Source organism: Tinamus guttatus, unplaced genomic scaffold (genome assembly GCF_059628265.1).
Source record: "Tinamus guttatus ecotype Peru unplaced genomic scaffold, ASM5962826v1 Tinamus_guttatus_pri_ptg000058l, whole genome shotgun sequence".
Classification (NCBI taxonomy): Eukaryota; Metazoa; Chordata; class Aves; order Tinamiformes; family Tinamidae; genus Tinamus; species Tinamus guttatus.
This window is the reverse complement of record NW_028288592.1, coordinates 4,235,798-4,259,663: the sequence shown is the minus strand read 5'-3', so window position 1 is coordinate 4,259,663 and position 23,866 is coordinate 4,235,798. Positions and strand designations below refer to the sequence as shown.

The following is a 23,866-nucleotide window of genomic DNA, read 5'->3' as shown; positions in this document are numbered from 1 at the left end:
CTGCAAATTCACAGATTCTCCCTATACACACCGTGAGTTCAGAGCTCACACAGAAGATGAAAGGAGGAAACTTTTTTCTCTTCCCAGGCTCCACTGTGAGCTGTACTTGTCTCATTTAAACCTTGTCCCGTACTTGTCTCCTGTGAAACCTTGATATTTGTAGAGAAGGACAGTGTCTCTCCTTCAGCTAAATATGAGGCAAGGCAACTCACTGCCCAATGCCTACAATGAAATATGGTTTGTGTCGAAACCACACCTCAGAAACGTAAATAGACCAGAAACTTGCCTCCTCTGACAGGCAAAAAGGAGAAAGAAAAAAAAAAAGGCGAGAGAAACGAACAATTGTCCCTATCTCTCTTCCTCTCCCCGTCTTCCTTCTCCTCTGATCTATTTTTACTATAGCATTTTCACAGTAATATGGTGGAGATGTACATTATAATGCTGAAAATTTATTAGCAGGAGGTTTTGCCTCCGGGACAAAAAATAATAAATTTGAATGACTGGTTTTAAAGCCTTTTGAAGATGAAAGGTATGAAAGACGGTTATTTTAAAACGTCTACTTCAGAAACGCTTCCTTAAAAAGACTATAAATAATGTTCAGATATTGAAAGGGGGGCCTCGCCAGAGGGCTTAAACCGCGGCGCTTTCAGAGCCATCGCCCACTTCGCCAGAGACGTTCCCGCGCCGCGGCTGGATGCCTTCGTACGCATAAAAATATAAAGGCAGAAAACATCGGCGTTTGTGAAGCGCCGGGCCCAGGCGGGACTTCTGGCGTTTGAAAATAGCGGCCGGACGCCCCGCCAGCTCCGCCGCTCTTCCCCGCTGAGCGACTCGAGTCACACGCGGCTTCACGCTGCTCCCCGGCCGTTACCGCCGCGCGCTCAACGGCCACACGCCCAACGGCCGCGCCGCGCGCTCAACGGTCGCCGCGCGCCCAACGGCCGCGCCGCCCACTCAACGGCCGCGCTCCCAACGGCCGCTCCGCGCCGTGCCGAGCTGTGCCGTGCCGTGCCGTGCCGTGCCGCCCGTCGGTGCTGCGCCGCCCGTGGCCGCCTGGGCGCGGGGAGGAGCCGCCCGCGCTGCCCGTAGGCAGGGCGGCGCGCAGGGCCGGCCCCTTTCGGCGGGCCGCGCGGGGTGGGCCGGCGGTGGGCTGGGTGAAATAGAGGCGGGCGAGAAGTGTCAGCGGGTAGACACGGCGCGCCAGGTAGAGGCGGCCGCACTGAGGACGCCGCGGCCGATGCGCTCGCGGCGCGGGGCTCGAGGGGAGTGAGCGCCGCGCACTTTGCCCGCGCCCGTGCCCGCCCGCCAGCCCGCCCGCCCGATGGCCACCAGAGTGCTGAGCATGAGCGCCCGCCTGGGTGCCATGCAGCAGCCCGAGGAGCCGGTGTTCGCGCAGCTCAAGCCCGTGCTGGGCGCCAGGGAGGCAGCGATCTTCCCCGGAGAGGAGCTCAAGCAGCCGCCACCGCAGCAGCCGCCGCCGCCACAGCAGCAACAGCAGCAGCACCCGGGCGGCGGGGCGGCCCTGCCGGCCGAGGAGATGGTGCAGGTGGGCACGGAGCGCGGCTCGGGGCTGCGGGGCCGCCGCCTTCCCGCCCGCCGGGCCGGAGCGGCGCGGGGCGCGGCCGGGGCCGAGGCGGGGCGCGGGCTCCGGGCACGGAGCCGGGACGGTACCGCGACGGGACGGGGGGGAGCCGGGCTGCCCCTGCGAGTGTGTTGAAAGCTACAGCTGCTGCCTTCGCACTTGCCCGGCAGCAGAATTAGAGCAGCCGCCTGTCTCCCTCGCCCACGCACAGAGTCATGTTCAATTGGGGAAAGGGTGCGGGGGGGGGGGAGACTCGCAAAGCCGGGGCGGGGGGGAGGACTTCCCGGGACTTTCTGCCCGTCCCAGAAAACACTTTGGAAACGGATCCACATGCAAACAGCTGGAGGAGCTAAAAGCAGAGCGCGCCGGCCGCAACCTGCTTTTAGCAGCCGGGCGGGTTTCGCTCGAGCCTCCCGTTCGCTCGCGGAGCGGGGCGCGCACGCCGCGCGGATGCGGCGGGGCCGGGGCGCCCCCCTCGCCGCCCTGCTGTCCTCCTCCCTTCCCGGCGCTACCCGCCCCGCGCCCAGGGCAGCGGCGTTTCGGCCGCCGCGTTTCGGCGGGATGTGCCCAAAGACTCAGTAACTTCTGGCTTCAAAGCCCCGTGGCTTGTAAACAAGGGCTAGGAAAAGCAGCCTGGCATGTTGGGGCAGATCGAGATCAAAGGACGGGGAATGCTGCGTTGTTTGTTTGTTTTGTTTACTGGGGGGCTTTGAAGGAAGGTCTTAAAATCCACTTGGGAGCGGGCTTGCTCTTTGTCAGCCGCTTTCTCCTTCAGGGTGCTAAAGGAACGCGCCGTGAGCACGCTCTTTACAGGGCAAGGGGGAATGTAGCATTTGCCCACTGGAGAGAGCATGGTGAATGTTTTGCTGATGACTGTACCCGTAATGGATCAGGCTGTAGCCACCCACGGATTCTCTAGCACCACGACACTAAGGGAATGATTTCCCAGTAATTAAAGAGCTCTCCTAGGACTGAGACATGAATAGGGACATGTTTGGCACGTTATTAACCAATTATACGCTGCATAGATATTTTAAAAGTGTTAGTGTCGTCCCAGAAACACTTTAAACAAAGGAAGCACTAATGTAGTCAACCTGTCTTCTCTTTATTTTGTATTATTCATAACTTTACACTTTGGCGTCACATTTATAACTTTCTTCCAAGCATGAAAAGTCCTAGAAGTATAAAATCCCATATACACACACGCACATATATATCTGTATATATATAAACATAGTTTGAAGTATTAGCATTCAAATAGCCAGCTGAGGATGTGGCTTTTGGAGTTAGCATTTCAAAGAGCAGTGCGTGAAACAGGCAGTGATCTTGTTAGAGCAGTGAATTCCAGAGTGCAAGATCTGCAGATTAGTCACACAGCCTATCATTTCTGTATGTAGTGTTCTCTTTAGACATAAAAGACGAGAAGTGTCGCATCCTAAAACATTAGCTCCATCCTAGTATTTGTCCTGCATTAACAACTTGCGCCATCGTTTTATCTTCTGGATGTTTTTGATCAGCATGCCAATTATAAAAGACAGTTTTTCATTAGTGTGAATTGTTTAAAATTTCCTCTCTGGGTGACTAGCAGTTGGCTAAACAATATTGTTTGTTATATTCAGAGCCTCATGCGTGACTTGTGTGCCGGCTTGTTTGCTAGGTGATAGCAAATCATGTGGATTGTCTGTTTTGTTTTTATAGACAAGATGTGAAATGGAGAAATATCTGGCACCTCAGCTCCCACCCGTTCCTGTCATCCCTGAACATAAAAAATACAGAAGAGACAGTGCCTCAGTGGTAGACCAGTTTTTCACTGACAGTGAAGGGTTGCCTTACAGTATCAACATGAATGTCTTCCTCCCTGACATTAGTCACCTGAGAACTGGCCTGTACAAATCGCAGCGACCGTGTGTGACCCACATCAAGACAGAACCAGTCACGATCTTCAGCCACCAGAGTGAAACTACTGCCCCTACCCCTGCCCCTACTCAGGCCCTCCCTGAGTTTACCAGCATCTTCAGCTCTCACCAAACTCCTGACGTGAACAACATTTTTATCAAGCAGGAGCTTCCTACTCCAGATGTTCACCTTTCTGTCGCGCCCCAGCAGGGCCAGTTATATCAGCTCTTGAGCTCACCGGATCTAGATATGCCCAACACTACTCCTCAGGCAGCCGTAATGGACTCCCTTAACAGTGTCTCCATGCCCTCCACCATGGCAGGCCTTAACACGCTCTCCTCGGCGCTTCCACAGACTGCAATGAAACAGTTCCAGGGCATCCCCCCATGCACCTACACGATGCCAAACCAGTTTCTTCAACAGCAGGCTACCTACTTCCCACCTTCACCCCCAAGCTCAGAGCCTGGAAGTCCAGACAGACAAGCAGAGATGTTACAGAATTTAACCCCTCCACCCTCATACGCCGCAACCATAGCTTCCAAGCTGGCAATTCACAATCCGAACATACCAGCAACGCTGCCAATAACTACCCCAAACATACAACCGGTCAGATACAACAGAAGAAGTAACCCAGACTTGGAGAAAAGACGTATCCACTACTGTGACTATCCCGGTAAGCCGGTGTTTCAGAAAAGCATGCAGGCCCAGCTCTTGTAATGAAAAAGTGTGAATAAGCATAGACTAGCTATAAATTGTTCTATTTTCCTGTAGTCTTTCTGGAGATAACAGTTCCTTTTCTGTTAAAATAAGATTTCTTCTCTTCAATGTCAGATTTCTGAGATGTTCTTTCAGATTCTTTACCTATATTGTACTTGATATTGTACATCAAGTTATTCCTCCTTGTCCTTTCTCACTTTCTTAAACTGCTAAGCTCATTTTCACCTGTTAAAAAACTTAAACTGTATAGGAGAAAAAAAAATGCAGCCTTCTCTAATTTAAATCAATGTCCACCTGATTTAAGATCCCCTCACTTTTCTAGTACCAGTGAAGGACCAGCAGCTCAATTTTTACAAAGTGATTCAGCTTAGTTTGGGTCCGTCGACGCTAAAAGAATCATTTCAGTTCCTGGCAGATGAGGTCACGGCCGTATCTACCCCGCTATGAATAGGGAATTCAGCTGCCTAGATAAATCCATTAAAGCTGCCTTTGAAAATTGTCTACGGATAAATTCCCTTAAAGCCTATCTTTTTCTTATACTGAACTGGAAGAGAAATCTGATTCTATCAACTGTTCCTTCAAGTAATATGTGATCCCAGATAAAAGCCGTTAACACTGTTCTGAAACATCTAGAAAGTGCTGCATTTAGCTGATGTCTCCCTTAATAAATATGATTCATGGGTGATATATCAGCCAAATGCCTAATGCAAAAGTTATGTACAGTCATGAATAACTACGGTTATGACTTGTGCATTTTTTTTAGGAAATTTTGAAAAATAAAGTCTTGAGTTGTAAGGTGGACAATTTATGTAACAAGTGTTACTGTGTGTGGATTAGCTGTTGGTTTATACTACATTACAAGGTAATTTTTACCATTTTTTTTTCTATGTAAAGCAACATATTTTTCCTAAGTAAGCAACATCTCCCTAAGAGCTTTGTATATTAAATTATACTTTTAAATGATTATGCTGCCAGAAGGTTGCAAACTTAAATATTTCCAGGTAGTACCTCAGCACTGAATGAGGAAGTTTATTCTGGAGCGTTCCTGTTCTCGATACTGATGTGTTTGCCCTCCTTTTTATTTTCTTTTGTTTTAGGCTGCACAAAAGTTTATACAAAGTCTTCTCACTTAAAAGCGCACCTGAGAACTCACACTGGTATGTACCCACTCTCTCAGTGCTCAGAAATAGCTTTTCTAGCTTTTGAAAAAGTGTGTTGTTTGATTTGCTGTCTTCTCCCTGTCTCTTACGGAGTGGTGGGGGCTCAGGCTGGTGGTTCAGTTAAAGCTTTCTGGGTTAGTCCATTAAAAGTAAAATTTACTTTTAAGGCACTTTTGTTAAGGCTTTTGCAGTACAAAATTTAAAATGATTAAGAACTGGTGAAATTTTCAATCTTAAAATGCTTTCAAGTTTTAAAAAAAATATCAATCTCCCTGCAAATACTGAAATAAACATAGTAAATGTTACGATTTTCAAGATCTATCAAAATAAGTAGAATTTTCTTTTTGGGGCTTTCATATTGACCTGTTAGAATTACTTAATCTTAAATTTTTTCTCCAGTTATTTTGTCCTTAGCATTAATTTTTTTTTTACAGTAAGGTGTTTTGTATTTTAAAAAAATCAATTTCTAGTTGATGAAAGATATTAAAATGGAGGAAAGGAAAATGAACAGTTAGCGTGTTACATTTGTTTTTGTGTCTTGATCAAATTCTGCCTGCAGCCATAGAAACCAGCCCGGTTCACGGGCCTGTATTGGACCTAACTCAGGACAGAGCTTTGCTTATGCATGAATGCAGTGCCCATATCCTCGAAGGCCACCTGTAAGAAGGGGAACCAGTCTGTTCAAAATTGTAGATCTGCTTTGGCAGAAGGAATGAAAACAGAAGGGGATCTGGGAGAAATCCGTAACCCCCCAACACCACACTGTTAAATTGTTAGGATGGTTCTTTGCTGGGATCTTAGCACAAAATCTGTTCCGCTAAATCTTTACAGTAAAAAGAACATGACATTTTTCTTGAGAAGTAATCAAACAAGAAGCCTACTATTCTTGTTTTTAAAATTGAGTTTGAAGTCAAACTCCTTTTATATGTGAGCCTCAGTTCTAAGCAGCACAAGAGTTGCATTTCAAGCAATTCACTTATTGAAATAGACTGTCAGCACTGTGGTGGTGCTGATCAAGTAGTGGAGTTTTACCTAAGTTTAAACCAGAAGTTAAAACAAATCTTAACATGAGCTATGATTTGCCAAAATGTGTTTCACCATTTCTATGGAAACTTGTGAATGGATGGTTGGATTATTGGAAAGAAATTTGCCGGCTAAGTGTTACTATGGAAATTTTGTTTTGATAAATGAAAGTTATCTCTGTTGCTGCCACAGTAAAAAATAAAAGCAACTGTATGAAGATTATTACTTTACATTAGCAACAGACTGAAAAAAATGCTGCTATAAATATTTTTTGATATATTTAATCATTCATTATCAACCAGCTTAATAGGAATGGAATATTTTCACGAGGCTGTAAACCCGACTGACATCAGAGAATGTAACACTTTAATAAATAATCTGTAAGGTGATGTGAGTGCAATTTCCATTTATTTGTTTTAGTCAGCAATTAAATATCAGTTTAAAATATCTTCCTTGCTATTACGCAATGAGGGTAGGAAGTGAGATGATTAAAAAGAAAAGCTTTCCTCTAAAAATGAACCTTACTTAGTCATTGTTTGAAATCCATGCTGTTACTTTTTTATCAGTTTGTACCTGTTTTCTATCTTGAATAGAAATGTCTATAAGGTTTATAAAATTACTACTTACGTGCACAGAAATATGATTCCCATCACTAATATAGATTGCTTAGGGTCGATAGTGTTTACTGTTTTTACCTATAGATATTTGACCTTAGAAACGTGCTTAATGTGCAGAGGTCAGAGAAGCTGATGTATTCATGGAAACAAGAATGTTGTTTTAGATAAAAATCTAGTGAACTTAAGCAAGTCTGTAATACAAAGGGTCTTCTGGGGAGGTGAATGAAGGGATAAACTGTCTAAAGCTTTAACATGCAAGAATGTGAGTCCATATCCTGTTACCTGCATTATTTCAGAGTTCAGACTAGTTTAACTCTGCTGTATATTCATTTAATACTTGAGGATTCCCAGTGCGCTTTAAAATCTTTGTCTTTACATACAGCTGAAATGTGGCTTAGTACAAATAAGATTGCTCACATACCCACTACTACATAAATCAATTAACTGAGTGTTAACGTGAATGGACACAATCCCAGGGAAACCTGTGAATTTACACTGGGGGGCCTAGTTTCTTCAGAAGTGAACAGGAATTTTACTATTGATCTAAAAAGAGAAGGACTTGATACTGAGGGCTAAATGTGTGTGTTTTTGTCTGTATAAAGTCTGCACTTTGTTCACCCTACTTCCCAGAACTATGAATTCATACAGCACTATTGAGCTTTGATTCCTAAAAAAAAAAAAAAAAAAAGAAAGAAATCTTATGAAACCTGCACCTTCAAAGTCTGAAGTGTCACGTAATCCATTTTAATAAAGCTGTGTGTGATATTCTTTCAAATCCCTTCAGGGATTGTAGACCTGTTTATCTGGCTAAACCCGTTCTTTAGTAATCATGGACCACTGAAGTTGTTTTCTCCTTATTCTTAGTTTCTTAACAATACCTTTTAAAATTGGCTCTAGTCTCTCTCTCATCCCAACCAGTCCCCGCCCTTCTCAGCAATCTGTCATCTTAAAATAAAAGAGCCTGCAGCAAAGTTTGTCTGCCATTAAAAGTCAAGGCAGACCTTATGGTTTTCCTTTTGTATTGGAAAATCTCAGCCTTTATACAGTATTTATTTAGCAGTCTTTCTCTTCTGAATGCCTTTGACTGAGTTTAATAGATGTTCTTTGAGAACAAACTTAAGGGAAATGTTGTTTTTGAAAGATGGAATGTAGGCTATAGCCTTTTTCCAAATTCAAATACGAACACCTTGGCAAACTTTATAAGTTACATTTAAAAGAAACAGTAAGAAAAAGACAAGAGGCAAATGCCTTGCATTTGTCTTCTTAGATGTCTTTGAGGTGTTTACCTGACATCAGATCAGACGGTTTGAGCTGGTTTTGTCCTAATGGAATTATGCCTGCTTCACATATTCATGGTTTTACTGTTGATTTAGAATTCAGTACTCACTAAAAAAACACTAAGGCAGGTTACTGTATCTGTGCTAGTCCCTGAAGGAGGAACCCATTTTATTTTCTCAGGAAATTACTTTAGTGTTTTTAAATTATGAAGGAAATTTCAATTGTTAATAAGCTGGTAATCTAAAAATTTAACACAAACTACCAATCTGCTGCTGTGAAGGTGCATGCCGTTTTATATCCTTGTCTCTCAGCTCTGGATGAGATACACAGTACATTTGGTAATATGGTAATACCTTTTAAAACACTTACGTATGGTATTTTCACGGGTGATAAGTTATTCCTGAAACAGGTAAAATGATATTCAGTATTCTGAAGTGTCAGAACATCTTTCAAAGTAGATTGAAGTTTTTCTTTTACCTCTTGTTCCAGGGATTTTTTTTTAATAAATTGTTATCTATTAATCACAGAACTAGTTCATTTTTAAAATGTGCACTGTGCAGCTAGTGTATATCATGTGTAGAGTTTTTAGGCATCCATTGCAGGCTACTTGACAGTGAAATTACCTTAAAGCACAGACGTAACTACTTTGTGTACAACTTGATAAACATGTCAAATGTCAGTGAAATACAGTAGATTGTGTGACGTAGATACACACCTTTAGCTTCCTTTTGTGAAATCTGAACATATACTTATAGGTCAAGTAATCGGCTAGAGACAGCAGTCCTGTATCTTCTCCTGTTATACTTCTTCATACGTAAAAGTTTTGGACTGTTAAAGTGGAGTCTTTATATGTAAGCACCTGGAATAGCCTACCTGGAAAATACAGAAGAGTGGTTGGCTCCAGGGTATTTTTTTTTCCTGTGAACAGCTGCACACTTCAGAATTGTGTTTGGTTTTAAGAAGAAAACCTATCATTGTTTAGAACACATCAAGGCACACGCACTGAGAACATTTTCCAGCTGCATATTAGTTTTCCATGTACAGAGTCTTTGTAGAGGCATGTTCTCTGATCACGTGGTCGGTTTGCCATTAATAGTTTCTAACATTAACTGCAGAACTATTTCATCTCTATCTATAGATCTAGTTAGTATTTGGTGATGGGAAGTGGAAGCCGAGATAACTCCAGAGAAATGGCATTTCTCTAAATGAGATGCGCTCAAAATACTTCCACCATCCCTAATTATTTCATATGTTCATGAAGACAGCATGAGGCAGCTGCTAACCCGTGCAGCTCCTCAAGGTGTTAACATTTTATTTTAATTTAGATATCTGTCTCAATAAATCCAGAATTAGACTATGATGGTCGATCAGAATTAGAACCAGTTGTGTGCAATAGATTTTAGCGTACGCACATATATATGTATGCGTGTAGATATATGTATGTTTTATATATATATATATATATATATATAACAGGTGGTTCCAAATACACTTGCCTAGGAACTCAGAATTCCTATTATATACCTGTTATGCAGAAGGAAAGAAAAGTGAGAATGGACTCCTACCAAAGAAAAAGCACTTCACAAAAAGAACATACATTAGTTAAGTCATCCCGGAGAATTAAGGATTTTGCTCATGTTGTACTAAGGGGGAACTGAGCCTCCAGAAGATTTCTCCTTGCTCATTTTTGCAGATTTCTGTGCATGTAGCAAACATGATCCTGGAAAATTCTTTGGATCATGAAAATAGCTGTTAAGTAATGTTTCCCTAAAGGTTTGATTTCTTTAACCTGTTAAATGAGTCAGCTCTACAGATTCTGCCTTAAGGAGATGTCAGTAAATGCCATCATTGATACACTAAAATAAGGAAAAATGGAGTAGAGTTAAATAAAATTGTTGTGAAAGTGCATTAAAGTGCAGTGTTGCTAGACTGCTGGAGAATATGCTGGTATCTTTTATTTATGAATTCTGCTAATCCATTAGTCGCCTTTGTGAGAAATGGAAGTACATTATTTTTCGTTGCAAAAGGCTGTTTGAGGGAAAATAATGCATTTTCAAACCCTTCATGAATGATTGCAGACCTTTGGATTAATTGATTTGCTTCTTTAGCTCTAGCCATTGCCCAAATGAAACAAGTTTGAATGTGTTGTGCTTCTTTGGATGAATTCTTAGCTGTATAGGCATACATTTTAATCAAATGTTACTTCATGGCAGCGTCTGCTGTTCGGTTTTTGTAAAACATTAATTAAATTCCAAGGTGTCAGGTGGGGAATAGTCTTGTTAGATTTTAGATACTTAGAAGCCTGATATCCTGATATTTCCCTTTTTTGATTAAAAGCCTAGAAAGTCTCTCTAAGCATGAAAGCTTAAAAAACTGGTTTTTTTCCTGTCAATTGCTCCCTGAGAGGATTAAACTTCAGTTCAGGATATTTGATTCCTGATAAGGAAACTGTTGACCTAAGAGACTGGCTTTAAATATAGTTCATTTTGAGACTGCCCTACATACACTTAATATAGTCCAAGATTCACAGCAATTGCCAGTGATTAAAACTTTCCATTATTTGATTAGACGTTCTGTATTGTAATTAATTTCTGAGCTCCTCTTGGACAATTGACTCTCTGCTGGTTTCACGGAATATACTGCAAGTAGACTGCAGTTTGTTGTTTGTTAGATGACCTGCACCTCCCATTGGTGAAAGATTAGAAACATTTAAGTAATGTCCTAGTTTAGTCTGAGTATCTTGGTAGCAGCATTCCTATTCTGTCAGACTGCATTATTTATATTCGGTGATCTCTAACAACTCAGATTAAGGACATATTAAAACCTTTAATTTTGGCAAGTGTACAGTGCTTTGCTTTTAGTTCAGGCAGACTTTAATGTACTGCTTTTTGTATTTTGCATTCATACAGTAGATGGAAATCTTTAAGTCTGCAGTACATGTTTAATAAATTCCATTTTAAGAGCACCTCTTATCTAACTGTACAAGAGCCAGTGTTATTGGTATGAAAGCTAAAGAGCTGTTCTTGCACCACAGGCATAAAGGAGGAAATGTTCTTTAATGTAGAACTTGTAGGCACATCCATGCACCCCAGATGGCAGGGAATTCTTATAAATCTACTTAAAAAGAAAAAAAAAATTCCTTTCCTCTTTGTTTGCATATCTCCTCGAAGAAAGACCACCTCTGTTAAGACAGAATCTTATGCCAGAAAGAAAATAAACCATTTCACAGGCCAGTCAAGATTCCCCCGTAATCCTTGACCTGCGTAAGACAACACTTAGCGAAGTAGGAGTGCGTGAAGTACTGGCGGGAGCTCTGAGAAGATAACGCCTGTGCATTACTGCTCACTCACAAAGTGAGCAATGCCTGACATTTTGACTGCCCTCTTTGCTTTCCAAAGCGTCATTTCTTTTTTCCTTGTTCACACTTATACCTTTGTTCACACACAGAAAGAGATCAACTACTACTTAATTTATCAGTGACTGGGTATACAAATTGCAGCGCTCTGTTGGAGGATTCCTCAAAATGCTGTTTGTGAAATCATACTTAGTAGTCACCTTTTAGTCAGCGCTACACTAGGGACAGACTTCATTTTATCTTTTACACAGTATGTGTTATGCATTCATATCACTGGTAGACTTGATATTCAATGACTAAATTTATTTCTTCACAAAATAAACTTGATTTATTTAGACCTCTTCTTGCACTCTTGGCCATTTAATCCAGCCCCATCTTGGACAACATAGAAATTCCAGTGTACCTAACAGCTTTTAAGCAGCTGAGGGGCTTATTATTTTAAAATCTCAATTTTCCATTCTTTCTCTAAAAAAAAACACCTTGTCCTAAAAAAGGAGAAAAAAATGCACTACTCTTAACAATGACTAGAATAGTTAGTCAGTGACAGAATGGAGACCTAATACCATTAGGTAAACCTGCGGAGCTAAAAGCTTCTTTTGAACGAGTTAGGCATATGCTCAAACAACTATTTTCAGTTCCTGTCAAGCTGGAAGTGATTGAAGTTTAAAACCGTGATGCTATAACCCAGAGGAAAGCTATTTCAGGCAAACTAGAACAGGGATTTTTTTTTTCCCAAATCTTTGAGATTATAACATGGCAGGGACCTAAGACTTTAACTTAAGGTTTTAAGATGTGAAAAATTCAAAAGTGAATACGCTGAAAACTTTTAGAGAATATGAATGTTTCTAATGATCTCTTTTACTGTACCTACCGTAGGTAACCACTGCTAAGGTTACTGTAGTGCAGTAACTTCTGTTTATCTTCTCGGTTTTCTATCACACCTAGCTGAATTTTCAAGGCCAAACACTTGTCACTAGTGAAATAATTCCACAGAAGCAAACCGTTTAATGTTTGTGTGTTGATTTGTTCAAACTTTCCTGAGAAGCCAAGCTGGGTTGCCAACCTCCGGCTTTGACTACCGTTACTGATAAGCTGGACTTCCTTTGAGACTGGCTTTCTGGAGTTGTGAGATTTGCCATCTTTTAGCTCCTGAAAAGGTAGATGCCAGACAAGGATAATGTAATGATATGGCAAGAGCAAACCAAAGCATGTTGTCTCTGTTAGTGGAGCAAAAATGGCATGCATGCTTCTGTACAGAACCCCAGAATGGATTCTTTTTCCGCCCCTTTCTCCTCAGGTAAAAAACCTTTCCAACAAAACAAGAATGAAAAAATAGTTTATAGCCAATTATGGTACATACTGACTCTTTTTCCTTTTTTCCCTATTACTTGTCATGTCTGATGATAAATTTTAAATGTGGGAGCTTGGTGAAATTTTGGTCACTTCTTCAGTCACTTTGCAGTCATCATACCTGTACTGCAAGACCTTTGGAATACTTTTAACATTCCCGTTTATTTCCGTTCAACAAGGACCTGTGTACTTTACTCACAGTTGCCAATGTTTAAAAAGCTCTTTTATGCTCTTTAAAGTGTGTGGCCTTAGGTTATTTGCATATAGTGAATACAAGTGATATTGCTTGAGCTGGGGGGGTTGGACTAGGTGATCTCTAGAGCTCCCTTCCAACCTCAACTGTTCTGTGATTCTGTGTGAAGTCATGGAAAGAATGAGGGGGAGCCTCATTTCTGCTCTCGGAAGTTGTAATCAGATGTTCCCTTTTCGAAGTCTGAAAATGGTGCTTCTTTTTCTTCTTCAAGGAAGGTCCAGACTCAAAACTTTCATAGAAATCAAGAGAACCTGCAGGTGCTGGCAGTAACCTGACTTGGTTATACCCATGTTTGGATTTCTGCATGAGTACAGTTGAATACTTCAGGCTTGAAAACCTGTCCCTCTCTGTTTGCAGCTTTATACTTAAAGAAGCATAAAGTATCCACTCCAGTAGTGAACTGCAGAAGTAAAGTCACACCACTCTTTGGTGAAGTTAGGCACCTTGTTTTCCTGTTAACTGGGAAATTCATCACTAATCTAGAGGTTTTTAATGACTGTTTTTCTCTGAACATAACTTTAAATAGATTTTTTTTTTTTTGAGCAAGGACTACAGTTACGGAAGATGTCTTTAAAAAGACGATCAGCCACCACATTGGTGGCTCAGTACCGTATCCAGATGACTATGGCAATGACTGTCAGAGGAGAGGATTAATATTAGACAATCTGGGTATTTTTAAATGATTCAATCCCACAAATATATATTAAAGTGAGAAGAGCCAACATTCTGTGGCTCACTAGTCCACATAATTCTTCTGTGGTAGCAGCATGCATCCCAAACCTTGGGATCTGCCTTGGGATCCAAAGTTTATCAACTGAAGTGGCTAATTAGCTTAGCGTGTTACATGGCTCTTCTCTTACAGACATCCAATATCTTTTTGATATCCTGGCAATCTTCCGGCTTTGTTATTTCTTTAATAGATGAACAAACTACAAGAAAAACAGTCTTGTTTCAGGTTAAATTTCCTTATCTCTTGCTACGTGCTTTCTGTCAAAGAAATTCCAAACTAAACATTAGTACTTGGGACTTCTGTGCTCAAGTGCAAACCTGTTTCTCATCTGCTACAAATGTTTAAAGGAAAAAAAAATGGAGAATGGATATATATTAGCAATTCAAGAACTTAAAATACATTTTGTGATCTATAAGCCCAGCAAAATATTTAAATCAGTGATATTGGAAGGAGGTTATGCAAAAATCCAATTAAACTTATGAAATCGCTATCCCGTTGAAGTATAATTTAAAGGAAAGCAGTTCTGTTTCCCAGAAGTGCTGTGTATAATATTTCTGGCTTGGGAAGAAAGGGTTGGAGTGTGCTATTTGGCTAGAAATCGGTACCAGCTTCCTCCACGGTGTTTTACTTGAACAGTGTTGACATTCTAACAAATCCCGTGGAAGCTCCCCTCAAGTGGAGGAGTTAGCTGTTTTTTTGCTTTTACAGTGAAATATCTGTTTGATACAGTGATCATGTTCCAGCAACCGCGCTATACTACATTCGCATGGGATGACCAGTGGCATTCTTGGTTTAACACCCTATAGAAGTTCTCAGTTGCTGGAGGAAACCCAAATATTTTGGAAATTTTACAGCTACTGTATTTCACACAATCATTAAAGTAAATAAATCATACATTACTGTGTAGCCAATGAAAATAGTGGATAAAGGGTTCAGTGTCCCTTGTTGTGTGTAGTTCTTTTTAAAATAAATCCTTGAACCTAGATTTCTCAGTGCTTTAAAGTCAGTGTAGCAAAGAGGTGGAATCACTTTAAAAAAAATGTAACATGAGACTTTTTTTTCCTTGCCACAGGAACTTAGACCAAATTCTTATTTCTGCTAAGCGACAAAAAGCATGTGTATGGCGTGTGAGAGAGAAAATACTACTGGCTAGTTGTTCTTCTGCCTTCTTTAAACGAATGAAAATAATCTCCACCTTCTTTTTCTTGCCCCCCTTCCCTCCTTGCCCAAAAGGAAAACATTTGAAATTGCTTCAGTTCTTAAATAGAACTTTCCAACGGAAACTAGCATTACAAACATAGATATTCAGTATTTTACCCCTAGGATTTATTCAAAATAATCTGGGCCTCTATATTGACGCTAAAAATACATTTTCCAGTTCTCACTGTTAGCCAAAGCAGGGGTTAAAAGCAGCATTTTGGCTTTAATTTCTCGCGTATAAAAGTAACACTGTTAAAACAATCTGTGCAAGGCCCGGGTTCATTCCCCTCGGTGCATCCCCTGAGCACTGTTGAGTTTAGCTCAGACAGAACCGAGCTGGACAGAACCAAGAGCCACATCCAGTGTCACAGTGCAGAGCCTGGCAGAGAGCAGCACTGGCGCCTCTCAGGATTCGTAACTGTGGCAGTGACAGGAGTGAGGCGACAGCGAAAGTGGGAGAAGCTACTACAGTTTCCAGATAGGCCTCTGGAAACCTGGGTGCCCAGAGGTTGGGTAGAGGTCTTGCCATTGAACTCAACAGGGTTTGAATTTTACCATATTTTATTTTATCACTGCAGGGCTGCTGCTCTCAAAATAAAGTTAGAATAGGAGCACATCTGGTTTGCTTACTACGTGAACAGGGTCAGATATTATCTATGCAGGACAATTGTTGAAGTTTTTTTTTTTTTTTTCACTGCAATGTAGTGCAAATCCTGGTGAAATCACAAACACTCTGTAACTCCAGACACCAAGTTTAGAAACTGATTTAAATCTCATGGGCTCTGTTTCCCTCTACACATTCCTGGTCTTTCTCTTGGTTAGTGTTATTGGTCTGCCCTCTTTACCATTCCTCTCATTCCCTATCTAATTCTGCAAAAATGTTAAACAAGTATTTGGAGTACACAGAGCCTCCCAACATATTTGCTCTCTTTGGGCAGTTAGGAAGGGGAGATCAGAAAACTGGGTTTAAAGCCAGTGTGGAAGAAAAAGACATACCCTAGCTTTAAGTTAGATGTTTTGAATGCAAGAGTAGCCCTTTTGTGCAACATGTGCATGTGTTTTAACATAGAGCATTTTCAGCAGATTTCTCTAGTGTTGTGTGTATGGATCAGCACTGCAGTTTTCTGCAGACTTCATTATAGCTAGACCAAATTTCAGTACATTAAGGATGACAAAAGATCTTCTGCTGAATAAATATCTTGCATGTCATTTTGACATCAAGACCAAATATGTTATCTCAACTGATTTCTCTTATATTAAATAGGCTTGATACATTGTGAAGTCTTTAACCTACAGTAGGCTTTTTGTGGAGCAAAAAAACCCCATATATAATAGATCCATCTTCAGTCATCATCTGACAGAGTAAATTCAACAATGACAGAAATTTCTATCAAATTCTGGTCTGGTTTACCATAAATCAAGTAATTTTAGACTCTGTGACAGGTGATCTGAGATCCTACGTTTGTTTTTCTTTAAGGATGATGTTTCCCCACTGTGATTTCATTAAATCCTGGTTGCCGTGTACGCAGAGGGGTGGTTGTTTGCCTGCTTGTTTGTTTTTTCTTCTGAAAATCTCAGTCCAGTTGTGGATGTGCTGCCAATGTGAAGTCACTTCCCCATTGTGCGCAGGGGACTGGTTCTGCTTTTAGTCATGCGTGGAAAGTTACTAGTTAGTTGATCAGAGAAAGCAGTAGAGACAGACAAAACCAGCTTTATAATAATGTAGAGTTTCTGAAGTGCTTTACTGAAGGTTCTCTAACAGTGTTCTGTGTGCAGCCAGTGTAGGACAAGCAATCTCATTGCAGGCTACAGGTTTCTCTCTTTTTTTTTCTTTTTTCTTTTTTTCTTTGCTGATCTGATGGTAAAAAAATGGAAAAGCAGCTACTCTGGGGCACTGTAGGCTTGAGAGTGTGAAAGCAAGGGTCTGTGACCAAGTGAAGAGGGAGAACATGTAACGCACGTTGGAGAGAATCTGCAGTAAGCTCGGCCTTGGCCCGATTCTGCTGCAGATAAAGGCACTGCTGAGCACTTTGCTAAGGTCCATTTGCTTTCTCTTTTTAACTAAGTGGGTCAAATTAATACACAGCATGTAGATAGTAATGGGATATACCAATTTAAAGATGGTTTTGTCAACCAAGAGCCTTTAAATAGGTTATTTAAGCCTATTCGTGTACATGAAGTTTGTTTTTAGGGTGACACCCGCTCCTGAGCAGGTGTATATGCACATGTGAAGTTCTGTTTTCACACAGAAGTCATCTTGACTTTCTGGCTTCCATTTCAACAAACAAATCTATAAATTATAGACATACCTAAAATAACACATTTACTGTTCTAAAATGGATGAATGCAAATATTTTGGGTGCTTGTGCCAATACATTCAAGTCTAGCTGGATACTTCAAAGCTGTATTCAGAGCTTCCTTAAAGTAGCAGGTTTACAGAAGTGCCTCCCTTCCCTTATGTCAGTAGAGACCAAGGCGAACAGCAAACACTTGGCACCTCTAAAAATATGTCTAGTTAAGTACCTAATTTGAGATATTCAGTTCTGAAAACTGAAGCTTTGGGCTTTAAAACACTTTCTTCTATATATAGCTAGCCCACACCAGAATGCCACAAGATTTTATTACCCCTGGCATTTTTGAAAATATTATCCTAGTTGTGTTTGTCACACAGTATGCAACTTTATTTACACGTCAGAAGCTCTTAAACAGATCCATGCACTATAAGGAGTCTTTATAGTAGCCTTTCCTCCTATTTCATGCTTAAAAAAACTTCCGTATATCATGATTTAGCCATTCTTGAAAGTGTAAGTTGAGGGCTAGTCTGGATTGTTCTGTGCAACTACTGTCTTCTCCACTCCCTTCCATCTTGGGAGGAATGTAGGGGGGTGTACTTCAGTCTCGTGGATGTCCTTTGCTGTTTGATCGTTGTCCCTCCGTATGTGTACCGCGTCACACGGGTTTTCTTGCAAGGCGTGGTGGCCGGAGCCTCATTTCCGTGCGCTGTGTGTGTTCCAGGAGAGAAGCCGTACAAATGCACTTGGGAAGGCTGCGACTGGAGGTTCGCCCGCTCCGACGAGCTCACGCGCCACTACCGGAAGCACACGGGGGCGAAGCCCTTCCAGTGCGCCGTGTGTAACCGCAGCTTCTCCCGCTCCGACCACCTCGCGCTCCACATGAAGAGGCACCAGAACTGAGGCCGCGCTCGGCACCGAGGCCGTTCCCTATCTATGCAATTTCCTAAGGACTCTCGACTCGCGGCTAAAGCTAGTTTAATTTTTGACGATGGGTTATCCATTTGAATGAAATCTCGAAAGAAACTGGAAATGTATATTTTGTATATTTATGCAGAAAAAGGGAAGACACTGAATCACAATACCAGAGTGTTCACTTGTTTGTTTGCTCTCATGATGTGTATGGCTTTAGTCAGCAGGTTTCATCTCTTTACAAGTATTATGTCTTGACACATTGCAGCATTACACATTTTTTCTGTTGCAGTGTTTTGACCAAAGCACTATCATTATTGTGACAATGTTTAGTAAATGAGTTAATGAGAGGCTGCAGGTGAATGAACAGTGGAAAAGCCATGAATTGTAACCCGTCGGGTTTTTACTGGACATATTTAGTACTTGTGGTTTTTTTAAAAATGTTAAGTCGTTCTGTGGAAATAAAATACATAGAAAAATTCATAAACAGCCATAGAACAAAACTTTTTGTTCTGTATGTTGCATGTTTGCTATGACAAAGATTTTGTAAATATGCAAATCAGCTTTTTTGGGTTTAATACAAAAGTTTTCTAAAAATCATCTGAAAAAAGGAGTTGCTTTACATTTGATACCACGGCACATTTGCAAACAAATTTATTTAAATACCTCTCTAAGCAGTACCAACTTAGCTTTATTTTTCTGGAGAGAAATGAGCTAAGCATTCAGATGTTTTGTACCTGTTAACACAAACGGTGTGCACTGAATATTCAAAGCAGGATTTTGTTTTCAAATTGCTTAAAAGGGCAAGGCATTTAGAATGAGCTGTAAAGTAAACGTTGGAAGCTTAAATAATGGGGATAGTTACAATATTCAGAATGTTAAACCTCTTACTATAAGCTAAACTTAGTATCAGTTTAAAAAGAAGGATTTAGGATGCAATTTTCATACATGGACATGTTAAGCTGGTTCAGCACCAGTATGATCCAGTTTCACGTGGATATTGCATGTAATTTACTAGACGGCAAAAGATACAGTAATTTTATTTAAAATTACAGTGCAGTTTAGTTAATCCACTGTTCAGACTGACACGCAGTCACACAGGGCAAAATTGACTGTGACATCCGTAGTTGAAACTCTGCTGAAGTCGATGAAGTCCTTTTGTGCCAGCAGTGACTTCGATCCGCAGTGTTCCCCTTGGAAATAGTAAGTGAAGGTCCAAAGATGAGGTTATACTGTGTAGGATTTGGCCGGGCTACAGGATAAAACCAAACAAACCTAGAAAGTGTCTGGAATTCATAAGCCGTAATACTGAGCTGTCAACCAAAGGGTAGATTAAGAATCAAAATACCAAAAAAGGGTCTTGCAGGAAAACCTAGTTTTGTTAAAACTGTCGTTCGTCTTTATTTATTTGTGGTATACAATAGACTCTTTTTTTAAGACAATTTTACATATACTTGATAAATTATAGTTTTGTTTGTTATAGTTAGAAATGTTGCTCTTAATGTAAATAGTTGACAAATGATGTAAATAATTTTGTAAGGCTTCAAATGTTTATACGTGGAAACACATGCATAAATTGGTTGCTGTTTTGCTTCTTTTGCCTCCCTTCGACCTTATTTTTGTATTGTGGTATTTCCTATGCAAATGATGGAGCAAACAGCTGTATAGTTGTAGAATGTTTTGAGAGAGAATGAAATGGTTTATATATAAAAGACATTTTTTTTTTTGCAAAATAAAACAAAGTGCCTAATGTGTGTGTGCGTGTGCTCTGTGGCTCCTGAATGATCTCTGGTTTCGCATTACGAGCTGGAAGTGTCTGCAATATTAAGCTAAGCCTGTGTGCTCTCCATGGCAGGGAGTGTCCCTTTGGAAAGCACCTAGCACTTTTGCTTCCTGCCCTGATGAAAATAATGAGTGCGGAGTGATGAGCATTACTTTAAGGTGCTTTTCTGCCATCAAAACATTAAAAGAAGTATGTGGTAAGTCTGGAAGCAATAGAGCATCCCCAGTAGTGTGGTAGTAAATGAAAAGTGCTCGCTGGGTGCACAACGAGCAGCACACAGACCCCTGCCCACAAAGTGGATAAAAGCTGTTGCACCCAACCACGCAGCGCTGGCAGAATTTTCTCCAACCCCAAAACATTTCTCTGCCATGACCTGTAAACCAAAAATCTCTTGTAGAAGCAGAGCACAGAGCTCTCCACAGCATCATCTCCCTTTGAGCATTCGTCCCTCAGAAGAGAGAAGTGCGGTGCAGTTTAAAAATTCAAGCTGATGTGTCCTCTCAGATCTGGGCTTACATAAGTGTCCTTGCTCTTTCCTTCAAGCTTAAAGCTTGAACAGACAGAGGATGTTTTTTTAAATCAAATTACAACCAATAAACATTTCATTTTAAATTTCATTTCAATTTGCTAAGTTTTAAAAAATCAACTGCCAATTCATTCAAAATTTTCTCTAAAAAATTTAAATTCTGACTTCTTAATCAGTTCTTAAAATTTTCAGTTTCTTTGCCATAATCAGTTTTTCCTCAGTTGATTTTTCTGTCTTAGTTATTCCCTTTTATACCACATAAAATTGGTTCCACACATCACCTCCTCATTCCTTTTAGAAAAAAACTAAGATAGTGTTAATAAATCCAACAGGAGTCCTAGTTAATTACCAAGAAACTTTGCCTCCATCTGACATAACTGTGTACAACCACAAATATGAGCGAGACGTTTTGGAGAAGATGAAGCAGTCATTCCTAAAAGCATTACTGTAGCATTAGCCCCCTTTTAGATGCAGCAATTAGAACAAGTGTGGCGTTCCCTGGGAGCGTTTCTGTTAGCAGGGAAAATCGGCGATGAAATCAGTAACCGTTTCCGTGCTGCTGCTGTAAGACACGTTACCAGGGCTTATCTTCCCGAATGCGGGATGGAGCAGCGATGCGCCAGGGCACGCGGCGAGAAGGCCTCTTTTGCTCAGCCTGGAGGTGGTTTTAGTAGCTACTTCTGGTCTTTTAGAGTGACTCTTGCCCTGTGTTTTGTCTCAAGTTCATAGATGGAAGTCCGTTCTAGTTTCTGGATTTCTCATGTTTTTAGACCACAAGAAGCCCTTGATTGCACAGCCTGGCCTCCTGCATTGCCTCATACTTGTTTTAGATCTTTCTGTTGCTCAGCTACTTGGTTGCGTAAACCCCCTTAATGGCACCTTCATTTGAATCCTGAATGAAAGGCCATAATTAGACCCATCTATTTCAGCAACGTGTAACCTAATATAAACAGAAACATACACAGTAGACCTGTGTACAATATAAAACTGAAGGTAGAGAAGCTTTCTCTACTGGCAACTGCAATAACTGGTATTAATGCAAAAGTCCAACATCATGGCTTAAATATTTTAAAATCTGCAAGAAAATTAGTGTCAGCATAGTGGGCACACAGTTCATCTAAAGCACTTAATGCAAATTTCCCCAAGATATTGAGGCAATTGTCAAATTCTGCGCTCAGATTCTCATTCGGTGCTCAAAATACCATTCCACATGAAGAGGGAAAACGCAGTTGGCTTTTCCAGGGACTGCGTGAACACACTGTTGTCCTCCTTCCTGGGCGCCAAGTTTCTTCCTGTGGTTTCCATATGAGCTTGAGGCCAGCTCCTCCATGATTGTCCCCATGCCCACATGGGGACCTTGGGGCCTTCATTAGCAGGGATCCTTGCAAGGATCCTTGGTTTAATCTGTTCTGTAAGGTGCCGTGAGGCTCCGACGTGCCATGTAACTGCAATAATGGAGTTTTGCTGTTGACCTTCATGAAACAGAGTCTAGCTCAGGGAGTACTATCCAAAAGAATGTGGTGAATTACTCATATGCTGAATAATGTATCCTGGCACTTTGCGTGTGCTAAGACCGAGGGCATTTACTGGCCACTGTAGGCAGCAGAAGCAGCAGCCCAATGGGGATGCTTTTAATAAAGAGATTTGCATACTTTGTGTTCGCTTATCCCTCTTCTTCATCACCACTATCCATTAGGTTGTTGTCATCTGCTGTGTTCCTAGCATCACCTCAAGTGTTTACTGTTTGGGATATGGGTTTTGAGCTGGAGCACCAGAAGGGCTTATTGAACATCAGGCATGAAAATCTATAATGTCCTGTCCATGGGAATAGCATTCTCAAAGATTTTCTGATCTTGTTATTGCGCTTTTTAAAAAAATAATTAATCTTTATATATTAGTATATATGGAAATGTATCTGGAATGTGTGTTTGACCATTTGAATATTCAGTTCATATCTAAGTCCTTAATCATTGCTTTGGAGAACGCTTTATCACAGTCAGTTCCTCGGGTTAGTGGAGGAGTGGAGCAGGGAAGAAAAAAATGAATGGTCCTATGTTTCCTGCATAATTTTCCAAACCATTGGGAAAATTTAAGCTTTCTTTTCCCTGCTGTGTGTACTGGAAAAAAATGTAATGGTGAAATTCTGTTTCCAAGGAGTTCCTGCTGCCCGTCAGCGTCAGGCTCCCTTCCACGACCTGCACCATCGTGCAGCGCTAGCTATAGGTGGTCGCTGCTGTCACCGAAGTGCAGAGGAAGGGATGGAGGAGGAAGCAGGGCATTGACCAGGGGTTGAGATAAACAACCTGGAAGTACAACAGTCCCCCATTGTTTCCAACAAATGTCTCTCCATTTCCGTTTTCACTTGTGTGTCTCTCTTTTCTAACTAGGACCGTGAAAAACTCGTGGAAGAGCAACACAGTGTCACATGGACCTGGAAAGAAACCTCCTCCTTGCTGCTTGTTCCCGTTGTGGCATGAAGAATAGCAGCGCTGCTTGTTTGCTCTCTGCCAGGCTCCCTGCCTTGTGCTACATTACTGGGGCAAACTTCCTTTTTCTCTGTATGTGCAGAGCTGGTGTCAGTATATATAGGGCACGCTACCGCTGTGTGCACACACAGGGTCTTGGAAAAAGGACGAGAGCCTTTCCTTTGCCATGGGACTGAGCAAAGGCATGTGATGCCAAGGGGGATTCTCATACTTCTGAGGCAGCAACTCAAAGATGTTCAGCTGTTTGGCGTGCAGTCATGGGGTTTTCAGCACTGCTTTTTGTGCTGGCCTCCTGTTCTCCTGCCTCACTCTGTTTTCCTATAGTAGGGTTAGTTCAATGGTTTCAGTGATAGGAAGCTTTAGGAAAATGTGGTTTGCCTCTTTCTCAAGAACTGAGGAATCACTGGCTGATTGGCCATCTTTTTTTGCCTGGGAAATCAAAGTCTGAAGTCTCTTCTAAATAATATCCCCAAAGGCCATTTCCCTTCCCAGCCTCAGTTGTTGTTTCTGTTTATACTTGTTTCGTTTAGCTGGCTATTGTTATTGTGGTTTGTCATTATTTCCAACCCAATGGGGAGGATCACCAGACCAAAGAAAGGACACAGGCACCCTCAGAGGGACCCGAATCCCCGTCTGCAGGTCAGTACCCTACCAGCGAGGTTGCGGAGTTGCGTTCTTCTCGCCTCTCTCTTCCCAGCCCCACAAAT

At 41.4% G+C, this 23,866-nt stretch overlaps 1 protein-coding gene across 1 annotated transcript; it reads left to right on the top strand.

Annotated features, from left to right (window-relative positions):
- The first annotated feature begins 1,290 nt into the window (after nucleotides 1–1,290).
- KLF5 (KLF transcription factor 5) lies at nucleotides 1,291–20,114 on the top strand. Its single transcript, XM_088540278.1, has 4 exons — nucleotides 1,291–1,546; nucleotides 3,281–4,151; nucleotides 5,293–5,352; nucleotides 18,177–20,114. Exons 1-4 carry the CDS (start codon nucleotides 1,322–1,324, stop codon nucleotides 18,353–18,355), a joined length of 1,335 nt encoding a protein of 444 aa, XP_088396404.1. The 5' UTR covers nucleotides 1,291–1,321; the 3' UTR covers nucleotides 18,356–20,114.
- The last annotated feature ends 3,752 nt before the right edge of the window (nucleotides 20,115–23,866 follow it).

Bases quoted from the DNA above. Each gene is read 5' to 3' on its own strand.
- KLF5 (XM_088540278.1), top strand. From the start codon at position 1,322: ATGGCCACCAGAGTGCTGAGCATGAGCGCCCGCCTGGGTGCCATGCAG. The intron at 1,547-3,280 runs GTGGGCACGGAG...TTGTTTTTATAG, and splicing joins CGGCCGAGGAGATGGTGCAG to ACAAGATGTGAAATGGAGAA. The intron at 5,353-18,176 runs GTATGTACCCAC...TGTGTGTTCCAG, and splicing joins GCACCTGAGAACTCACACTG to GAGAGAAGCCGTACAAATGC.